This window comes from Poecilia reticulata, chromosome 22 (genome assembly GCF_904066995.2).
Source record: "Poecilia reticulata chromosome 22, P_reticulata-male-v2, whole genome shotgun sequence".
Lineage (NCBI taxonomy): Eukaryota > Metazoa > Chordata > Actinopteri > Cyprinodontiformes > Poeciliidae > Poecilia > Poecilia reticulata.
This window is the reverse complement of record NC_088851.1, coordinates 4,528,482-4,540,136: the sequence shown is the minus strand read 5'-3', so window position 1 is coordinate 4,540,136 and position 11,655 is coordinate 4,528,482. Positions and strand designations below refer to the sequence as shown.

Sequence of the window (11,655 nt, the reverse complement as noted above, 5' to 3'; positions counted from 1 at the left end):
TGAGGGTGGGGCAGAGGTTCACCTTCCAGAAGGACAACTACCCTAAACATAAAGCCAGATCTACAATGGAATGGTTTAAATAAAAACATATTTATGTGTTAGAATGGCAAAGTCAAAGTCTAGACATAAACTCAGCAGAGATTCTTTGGCAAGATCTGAAAACTGCTGACAAGTCAATTTTATTTGTATAGCATATTTCAGCCACAAGGCCAAAGTGCTTTACATCAAAGAACTAAAAAGTCATAAAAATAACATACATTTACCATAAAAAGAAAAACAAAGAAATTAAATTCAAAGTAAAATCAAAATTAAAATCATATACATAAAATATATTGATACATCTACCAATGATTAAGATTCAGAAACAACTGTAAATTGGTGTGGTTTTAGCCTTGATTTAAAGGAATTCAACTGTGTTGCAGTTTTCTGGAAGTTTATTCAAGATTTGTGGTACATTGAAGCTAAATTCTGCTTCAAAATGCTTGGTTCTGGGGATGCAGAGCAGACCAGAATCAACAAACTGTTAGCAGTGGAATAGTTTGGTGAAAAAATTGCTTTATTATGGTTTATATTTATTTTAATCCATGCACTTATTCCACACATTTATTATTCATAATATTTTAATTAAACAAAATTTGATCAAAATATATATTAATTTCTGTATATTTTTAGGTGCCACATACATTCCAAGGTTGGGTTTAGGCATCCAACTAACCTTTATAAAATATTCAGTCTTATAGCACAGAGTAATCATATTGCCATCTCATCCCCAGTGTAAGAGTTGGCAATTTACACACAATTCATGTGTGTAAACAGCGACACGTGAATTAGAAAGACACTGTAGTAATTAGCAGGACCTTCCGGCAGACAACCAATCAGAATGAGAGGTTGTGTGAATATTCATGAGGTCCTGCTATTACACAAACCTGCCATAGGGGGCGCTGTGGTGATACACAGATTATACACAAAATCAGGTTTATGTGTATTAACCGGACATCTCGTTTTTTTTGCATTTTTGGGGTTATTAGACCAATAGAAACCTTTCTACGCTTTTAGATTTTTGTCAAAATTAGCAGGACACCGCTCCTGTCCCGTTAATTCAAAATGTCCTGCTAGTGTTGTGTGTATTCTGACGAAATGTCCTGCTAAACCACATTTACCAACGCACACACACGCACACACACACACACACACACACAGCTCGGATCATAACAAGTGACGTCACAACAAGTCAATGGGTTCAGAACTAGAGGGGCATCTCTGTTCAGCCAGCCTGCCAACAGCCAGGGCCGGATTCACAGGGATGTGGGCCCCTGGGCTGGAGCCGGTTTTGGTGCCCTGTTCACTAAGGGGAAATTATCTTATTAATGTAAATGACTACAGTGTATTAGTAAGTAGCTCTATACATCAGGAGGTAATAACTGACGCATGGTGGCTAACTAATAACTAACCAACCCATTTTAAAATGTAAACGGACTTTCACTTCTTCCAATGGTTGAATATTGTTTACATTCATGAAAATAATAAAAAAATATAACAGTGTATTTTTTCAATATGGGTTTTATATAAAGAGCAATGTTAGCAAAACACAAATTCATTTTAAATAATGGGCGTTAGATTTGAAGCCATATTCATACTTTTTTAGGAACCTTTTGAAATTTTAGGGGCGAGTTTTAAGCAGAAAGATCAAAGCTGTCTTCATCTTTCAGGTCAGATAGGATAAAAGGTGACAAGTAACAGATATTAGGTCAAATTTAGTTCAGTTATTCATAATCAATACTTTCATTGCAATTGTTCATTGCAATGTTTAATTACGTCACAATTAAACATTGTGATGCAAAAGAAACAAAGAGGGAGAAATGGAGAAAGAAAGAGAAAGAAAAACTAACAAAGTAAAACAGAAACAAAGAAACAAAAAAAGAGAGAAAGAGAAGCCAAGAAAGAAAGAAAGAAAGACAGAAAGAGGAAGAAAAACAGAGAAAAAGAGAAAAGGAAAGAAAATCATAGAAAGCAAAACAGAAACAAAGAGGAAGGAAGAAACAAAAACAGAGAAAGGAAGAAATAGAGAACTAGAAATAAAGAAAATTAAAGAATGAAAGAAAGAAACAAAGATGAGACAGAAAGTGAGGATAGTAGGAAACAACAAAAAAACAAAAAGGTTTTAAGAAAGAACGGAAAAATATAAAGAAAGGAGAAAACTAAGACAATGGGAAAAAAGTGTGAAAGAAAAACAAATATTTATTCTAGATGTTTTTTTTCTGTACCATATTTTTCCAATCTGGCTTCTCAGTCTAAACATCATCAGAATCAATCAGGCCTTTTGAAAAAAAAAAAACAAGAGAAACAGCAGCAGTTAAACACGGAGAACTTGATCCATAAGCTGGGGCTGGATGGTGCTGCTGCTGCACTAATGAGACCCAAACACTCCCACCCAGCAGCGGCAGGCCGGCGCTCAGACCCGACCCTGGTTAATATTAGAGGCCTTTTCCCCTGGAGCTACAGCGCAGAGACGGAGCGGGTCCACATCAAAGCGCGTCTCTCTGCGTGCAGCCGCGTTGTCTCGCTCCGAGGCGTTAAGCGTGTCAGTGTGGGAGGTTTAAGCTTCTGTACACATGTAGAGGCGAGAGGTTTGCCACGCTCGTACGCGCAAGAACCCGCTGCAGTCAACAAAACAGGCGCATCCTCCGGGCAAATCAGCTGCTCTGCGATTCAAGTGCATGTCTGGGGTTTGTACAATGAAGACTACATGATAGCAGCAGCTCCCCCTGGCTGGATGCTCAAAGTGCACCGAGTTCAAATATTGGTCTAAATGTCTACAGATAGCGAGACGGAAAGAAAAGAGGGAAAATGGGCTGTTTATAGGAAAGAAAACAGGCAGAATGCTCCTTTAACTCCCATGTAACATGTATCAGTCTAACAATATACTGCCTCTTTGAGAAATTTCTTTTTTTTACAACTGGATAAGAAGCACAAAAGGCTTGATTCTGTATGCACTTTTCAACATTTATCACATTACTTAATCCCTAATCATCAATGTATTTTATTAGGTTTAAAAATTAATTCTTTTATTTCTTTTCTAAACAAAAAATTGAAAGATGTGGTGTGTCTTTATTAAATAAATGACTTATTTTCTGTCTCTACTGGCTTTGAACATTATTTTCCCCTACATCCTCGAAAATATTTCAGCCAATCAGAGCTTGAGATATAAACAAAGGTTTTTAATTGAAAGGCCATCCCCCACAGCATGATGCTGCCACCCCTTGAACTGTGCAATTAATCAAATTCCTGGTTAAATTTTCAATACACATTGATTTTTTTTTTTTTTTTTACAATGTTACTTCAGCATATTCTGCTTTGCACACATTCTCTTATCTTGTAATGTTTCCTGATTGATGTGGCCTTTCACCTCTCTTAGAGTATGATCCACAGTTTTCCAGAACACTGAGTGACATTTAAAAAAAAGAGAAAAAAAGAAAGTAATCATTATTATAGCATTACTAAAAAAAATTAGTAAAACTCAAAAGAATGGATCATATTTACTCTTTAGCTGGGGCTGCCCGAATCAACGAAAATAAAATGTCACCTGATTTTTTTCAGTGAAAATAAATCACTGAAAAAAGTACAGAAATAAAAATGGTCTATTATTGTTTATTCGGGTTGTTAATTTTATACAAGACATTTAATTATTTTTAAGCTTTTTTGTGTAAAAGTTCAAAATAATTACTTTTTAAATTTCCATACAAAACAATGTGCTGCTTTGCATTGATTTTAATATTGACCCAAAATATTGCAACTGCAAATTTTGTCAAAAATCAAGCAACCCTCATTTTCCCAACACGACGAAACATGGAAAAGTTTTAGAAGTAGGAATCCTTAAACAAGGCAGGGCAGCGTAAACCAAATTAATGCTGTTCACTATTTAAATACAATTACAAGCTGTTAACGTCAAGAAAACACAATTTCACAATTGCAGTGTTTTCATTAAATAAAAAAGACTATTAAAATAACATGTGAATAAGCTTGTTGGCGCAATAAGTCACTTATTATAGGAACATGCTAACCATGATCCTCCAACTACTTCCTGTCTTCTTCTTCTTTGTGGTTTGCACCAGTGGCAACATCCAGCTGTTCATCATGTGATGCGACAAAAGTGTTTCAATTGAATGTTTGCAAAATAAATCAATTTCAATATGGCTGTAAAAAAAAAACACCTCATCATAGTGCCAAAATTTTTTAAATAAAAAATGAGTTTTTTCGAAATGGTTTCCATTAAGCAAATTTATCTTGGAAATTTAACTTGGCAAATTAAAAGGTCAACAGAAACGCAGCTACCAAAGCCTTTGTGATTGACATAAATGATGGGAATCCACACTTCAAGCTGGTTTTTGGTTTCAACGAAGGAACATTAGGCTGATTGTACCTCAGGTTTGCTGAGGCTGGAGGACACCAGGCACCCTGAGCCCACGTCCAGGTCCCACTGCTTCCTGCCCTGGTTGTGAGGATCCAGCGCCGAGATCCGCCCGTCCAGGGTGCTGATGATCACGAGTGACCTATGGACACAACACGCAGACGTCAAAATAAAGTTTAGTGAATTCCAAGCACATGAGGCGACACCGTTAGAAGCAGATCTGTCCTCCAGGGTTTGCCCCGGTTGGGTTTAACCAATGAATGACGAGGAGCGCTGCAGCAGATGTCTCCTTCCCTCTTGAGTCCTGTTTTTGTTTGAAAATCAGAGTGACCTTCATCAGAAGCTCCGACCGCAACACCTGTGCCAAGAACCCCCCCGCTGCGTCAGGTGGTTAGGGTGGCATATTGATGAAAGAGGATTATTAAAACATGACACACAGTCACCTGATGGCAGCCAGGAGAGATCAGGACCACAGATGTGCTCGGAGAATGGAAACATGGCTGATTCGCTCCGTGAGGAGAAGAGCTGAACTTGACGAAGCAAAGTAGAACAATAACATCCCTGTTATTTACTTCTTGTTAGGGATCTTACTGTTTGCATATTGTTTCCCCGCTCTGTAATAAAGTGTTTTACATGGTTTCTTCATGTATTTCCAGTTAGAATTTCTAACTTTTTCATAACTTTCTCAAACTTCTCATTTCTATTTATCAATTTTTCAATGTATAATTTCCAGTGTCAAGTTTTAAGTATGGAATCTCAGAGTGTAAGAGGGAACAAAAGAGAGGCAAACGGATAGATGGACGGAGGAACAGACAGATGAATCGTACATCTTTGTCGGAGGATGGATGGATTAATACGAATTCCATGTTTCCCTCATTCATGAACAAGACCCCAAGATACAAATTAAAATTCCAAAATACTTTATTGATTTTTTGATATTTATTTATACCTAGGGTGCAGTCAGACCAGCCCTGTTTAGTCCGTTTTAATTGAACTCCAGTTCACTCGACTGGAAATTCTGGTTCACTTTGGGAGGTGTGAATGCACAATTTAACTCTTGTTCGGTCTAAAAACCTTGAAATGAATTCTGGTGCGATCTGAATACAAATATATTCAAAATCAGGAAGTGGACTGTAGTGCAAACCAAAACAAACGGGTCGGTCTTGTGCTATAAGGAGAAGGTCTTTGGCCTACAACTTTAGACCACTAAACTGTGACGCTGCTCCATTTTTGTTTACATTTCAGAAAGAAGGAAGTTGCGTTCAGCGTCTTCTTCAGAGGTTTTTGTGTCATTTCCTTCAGTGGTTCTTGGTGCAGCGTTACCAAAGGTGAGGAGGCAATCAAGGTTTTCAAATAGTTTGGCTTGCTTGACTCAGTCAGGGCAGAGTGAAAACGAACCGCAGCACCTGAAAATACAACAAATGTTACAACTCCGGTCCCCACTCAACCCCAGTCTGCCGGACTATTAAGGGTAAACTCCTACACTTGGACCAGTACCTTGTCCCTGACTTGAAGAAGGCACTATTTTCCGGCTCAAAACTATGGTTGTGGATTAGGAGGTGATGTGTTCCATCATGGCCGCCTCACACTCAGATAGTATACGTTAGCTTCGGAGAGGCTAACAACTGGCATGCCTAGTCTGGCAGGAACCAGACACTACTTAAGAAAACTTTTTCAAGAAAAAGTTGACAAAAATTTGGATCCATTGGCATGTGTCCTTTTGACAGAATTTCCTGTGACGTGATTTAAAGTATTATAAAAATAACCCAAACCTAAAATTAACCTAACCAAAAAAGAAATTATTAAACACAGGAAGTGGAATGCAGAGCTTTGGTGGTCCAATCGCTACAAACAGGATCCAGGTGAGTTACCAGCCACGAGCTGGCGCTGAAACCAACTATGTGAAGAATAGAAAGTGAAATTAAATATATAACCACAGCCTCCAGAACCTAAAATAATTCTTGTTGTTGGTTGGTTGGTTGGTTGGTTGGTGGAGAGCACAAAAGCTCTCCTAACACTCAATGAATTCATTTTTCATTCAGAGGCAGAGCTGGCTGACAGCGAGCAGCCACAACTGAGAATTGGGGGAAATAGGACACAGGGGGTGGAAGTATTTACTTTGCATGATATATGGGCTGAGAATTTCCAACAGCACGAGATCCCCTCACCCTTGAGGAAAGATTTTAAGAAGTAATGAGGTGATGGATTTTTTCCCTTTTTTCCCCCCTCATCCAATTAATTCCCCTGCTCTACCTAATAGTTATACAGATGAAGGCTTTTAGTACCGAGTGCAAATTCCACTAATGGCTTTCATTGCTGTTTATGTGCTCACACAGCAATATCTGCTAACGGCGCTTCCTTTTCTTTTCCTCTCTCGTAGCAGGAAGACTTGGATGAATTGAGACATCCAACCCCACCCCTCACCAAACTGTTGGGGTTTCTGCCGCATTGCTTATCAGTCATGTCCAGAGTGTTGCCAGTGGCCACTTCCTGCTTATTGATTTTATCTGTTGAAGAAGGGGATGCCGTCGATGGGCTCTTAGCTTTATTTAACCAGGGAGGCCACAGCGAGTGCTGCTGAGGCTTCACCAACTGTTGAGGTAGCTTACCAATGTTGTGGTCACACCTGTTCCCCTTGGATACTAAGCCTTTAAAGGGAAAGGTTAAGCTTCCATGAGATGAAGTTCTGTGAAGTGTTTACAGTAGATGACAGTCTTTGAGTCTTCATTAAGCTTACATCTGGATTAGCTGGTCTTAGATGCTAACACCAGTCCAAAAGGCACCAAGAGCAAAGTAAACTTTTACAATTCCAATCTCAAAAACATATATGTTCATGAGAACACTATTGTATGAACTTGATACATTTGCAAACACGTGTGATTATTTACACAGAAACCAGTTATTATTCACACAGGAAATTGAGGTTGGAGAAAGTGTGGTACTGATAACCTTCCTGAGTGAAACTATGGGGCAGGGTTAGGGCCAAAATTTGAACTACTGCACACAGTGGTGGCTCCATCCTTTCTGTAGCGAGACTCTGGCCTGATTAATGACAGGACGATACTGGCAATGGAGGAAACTACTCACTTGCATTAGCTTCAGAGAGGCTAACGAGTAGCATACCAAGGCTGGTCGCCCATTGGATTGTCTACTTCCTCTGCTGTCCATTACACCAGATAGGCTGGTGATAGGATTTAAAAAGCTAATTACCAAAACAGAGCTGGTCACCCATGGGGAATCTAATTTTCGAGAGTTTGAACGACCAAAAATGAATCCCAGCTGATCGAGAAAAATTGGCCAATTCCAACCTCCAGCGGATAGATTGGTGCATATCTGATTATAACAGTTTAATAAAATTACCTAGATTATTTCTAATAGGGAAAGACTGCTTTTACTCACACAACAGCCCATTACAGCTCAAGTGGAGCTACAAGTGCGTACACAGATGCAAATTGTATCACTAAACAATAATAGATTATGTGTTTAGTCACACCTTCTAAAGCTGAGATTATCTCTCAGAGTCTGCTGTGAGCATCACCAGCCGCACTGCCAGCACTCAAGTGTAGAGCGCTAAGAAAGACATTGTTTTTCCTCGCAGCCACCAATAAAAACACAGCTCTAAAGTCTGTTCTCGCCCTCTCAATTGGCTGCGATACTCTGCCAAAAATATTAGGCTGATTGGTTGTTGCTAAGCAGTCGGTTCGCTGAGAGGGTGGAAGCTTTCCGCGGCCTTCGCTCGGCCAGCCCCCCGCCGGTCCCCGTCCGCCCTGGCAAGTTGCACTATGAATGTTAAAGTGATCTAAAAGTCACTGAGATCAACGAGTTCATCTCCAGAGATAAAAAGATTTCATTCTCAGGGTGCGAGCAAAGGCTTTTGTGACCTCTTTATACGTCAAATAAAGGATGAAGGGTTGTGTGTGTGTGGGTGTGTGGGTGTGTGTGTGTGTGTGTGTGTGTGTGTGTGTGTGTGTGTGTGTGTGTGTGTGTGTGTGTGTGTGTGTGTGTGTGTGTGTGTGTGCCGGGGTGAGTGTGCGTGCTCTAGTATAACTTATGTATCTGCGCAGAGAGAAGTGAAGTCAAAATAGTACTAAAAGAAAACAAAGAGCCCCGCTGCATCATTTAGCACTGGAGGCGATTTTATTTACCACATTGGGGCCCCGAGACGCCGCAGCTCTGCTCGGCTCCAAAGGGTATAACATGCAGCCTGTGGGGTTGCTGCTGCCGACCGTGACAGATACAGAGACACTGAAGAAGACATCTGAATGGAAAATAAAGACTGAAAAAGGGGGAGGCTGCCAACAGACTGTGGGCTGTGCGCGTGCTCGTCTGTAATGCTGTCAAAATGTCATAAATGGTGCAGGGCGCTCTTCAAAAAAAGAAAGAAAGAAATCACAAAGCGCACGGCGGAGCGGAGAGCCAATTAGCCTCGCTCTCACCAGACTCCGCTCCTCAGAGACGCTCAGCCTCAGTCTGCACACACCGGCAAAACTCGGCGGCTGGTAAACACTCTCTCCATTGACAGAAACAAACCAGGATGTTTACAGAGCCAGTCTCCAAGGAGCGCGAGCTTCCGAGCCGGGCCAATCCCGAAAGCCTGCGCGCTCTTCTCGGCGGCCAATGGAAACACGGTTTTCCCTTCTCGGCTGTCCAATGAACGAGCGCCTCTGCGGCGTGCGAGCCAACAGCAGAGCAGGATTGCCTGTAACCATGCAACGGGAAGCAGCCCGCGCGCGGAGCGCTCAGCCTAGCATGCAGCCGCTGAGAGGCAGGATGAAAATACGAGAGCGTGGGGAGCACGTGGAGAGGAAGTTGTGGACACAGCTTAGAGCTGGCCGCACCCAGCGCCACCAACATCGCCAGTTGCTGCGGCAAAGTGTGCACTTGTCATCAGGGCGAGCCAAAATGGCTTAACGAACGCCATGGTAGCTAAATCAATTTATAAAACTGTAATACTTTGATTAGACATAGGCTAACTAGTGTAAGATTGTTACAGTGAGGTACTGCCGTACCACCCTTTCTTCTCACTACACTACTCTCTGTGTTATTCTCAACATAAAATATCCCAAAGCACCCAACTGAGCTGAAGTAGCAGTATTATTATCCACAAAGCAATGGAAAACTTTGAAAGTATGAAGATGTAACTTTTTTTAAAACCTTGGTGTACCTTGATACCGTTAGTTCACCCATGTTGTAGAAAATTACAGTTTAGCCATGTTTCCATTAATGCTTTTTTAACGTGCGATTTGAAGTATCGCACTAGAAAAAGCTGATGGAAATGGCAAAATTCAAAATAATTTCCTCAATTTCACAGAAAAAAGCTTTTACAATCGCTGGAGGTGACTCTCGACGTTTACAAAAAAGACTCAAAGCGCTGAGTCAGTACTGGCCAGAGTACTGACAGTGTACCCAGCCACTGCTGGGTCTTTGCCTTACCAGAGGCACAGAACTAAGAAAAAACGTCCCAAGCCCAAACTTCCAGGGTTAGGGGGAGGACTCTCTCCATTTTCTGTTAGGTGTGGTACATGCAAGTTTGCAACCTCTACATCTTGTTTATTTATTGCGTAGAGTGAACATATGACAAAATTTCACTTGGCATGGCCTGGCCATTAGCTGGAAACACGCTTAACTCCCATTTTAATTTTAAACGTTCGCTCAAACTTTGCATGACAATTGAATGGAAACATAGCTACTGTTAAAAAAAAGCCAAAAAAATTTTCCAATTCAATTTCTATGGTTTAAAGACTTATTGACAAGAGGAATAATAGTCCTAAAATATAAAAGTAACACAGGTTTGCCCCTCCTACACCTGTTGCTAAAAGAGGAATGCATTCTCCTGTTCCTTACAACAAAAAAAGTTTGGCTGTTTGGACAGATTTCAGGTCATGGTGGGAAAACTAAAAGATTGGCACCTATCACTAATTAAAATACCACCAGAATAGAGATATATTTTGTACACTTCATAGAAACCACAACTCAATTTAGTGCCGTTTGTTGAAATTAATCTAAAAAAACATTAATATTATTGTATTACATTGCAAAAATCAACATGCTGTACATAAACAATAAAAAAACTAAATTTTCTGTCACAAAAAAGCCATCATGTCATGATAACTGTCTTTATTTAAAAATCTTGAATGAAATAAATAACTTTACTCAAGGTTAGCACTTGTCAGTAGCGGGGGAATTGTGGGATTCTCATACTGGTCCATGCAAAGGCAAAACCCCCATTTTACTGCTCCACAAACCTAAACAAAATGGATCAGTATCTAGTATTCATGGTGTTGACTTCAGCAGTAGAATAACTGACAGCAATCTGCTTAGAAACGTCGACCTTGTCTCCATCGGTGGCAGTGCAGCAGAGAGCAAAGGGTGTGGTTTGAGGAAAAAGTTGCTGCACTTCTAGCCTGAAAGAAAATCTCTCTTCCTGCACACACACACACACACACACACACACCATGTGAAAGTGTTGCCATCACTCTCTCTCCTCCTGTCGCACGTGGTAAAATCCAAACTCTGTGGCGCCACGCTCCCGCCTGCTGATTGGCCACGAGTCCGCTCCGAGCCGAGGATATGACTGGTTGTTGCTAAGCAGTGATGAGACGGTGAGAGTGAAAACAAGACAGCGTGGTCCTACTAACCCTCAGCCCCACTGTGTTTTTAAACGCTCCCTTCTCTCTCTCCTTTCTCTCGGAGACTCACACCTTTCTGCCTCTGCCCCACCCATACTGCAGTGCTGCGAGAGACGGGTCCTGCCGACGTACCAAAATAACCACTGACCTAATAAATTCCCTTCCAACTGATAATCGCGTTTAAAACCGGCATCGCTTCTGATTGTGACTTCTGCTGCTGCGCGTCGCCACGACCAGACCGCTCAATGTCATTAGATGGTGTCACCAAAGATAAACACATCTCAAGACGAGAAAGTGCTAACCAACTCAAGAGACGTCCTTAAATGCTTGGTAAAGGGGGAAATAAATCGATATTCTGTTCTTATTGTCACACAAATCCAAAATCTGCATGAATAAATCAACAACAAACCCTAACCGTGAAGAACCCAGTTCAGACGACTCTATCAAGCCTTGATAGGTAGATCAATCATCCACAGTGTGACCTGTTATTTTAGGGACAGTGTCTATTAATAAACCACACAATATCTCCCCCAGCTTCGGAAAGCAGAGCACTGTAAAGTTTAAAAATAGAATGTCTTCACTCCATCTTTTACCTTACTGTAACCAGACCCATGTGGC

General features: G+C 40.9%; 1 protein-coding gene across 1 annotated transcript in view; it reads right to left on the bottom strand.

The window, feature by feature from the left end:
• The window catches only part of eif2ak3 (eukaryotic translation initiation factor 2-alpha kinase 3), a 52,005-nt gene that overhangs the window by 31,943 nt on the left and 8,407 nt on the right, over positions 1-11,655 (bottom strand). Inside the window, exon 2 of the mRNA XM_081602948.1 lies at positions 4,421-4,550. Coding sequence (XP_081459074.1) covers positions 4,421-4,550 — 130 coding nt within the window. The remainder of the gene's footprint in view (positions 1-4,420; positions 4,551-11,655) is intronic.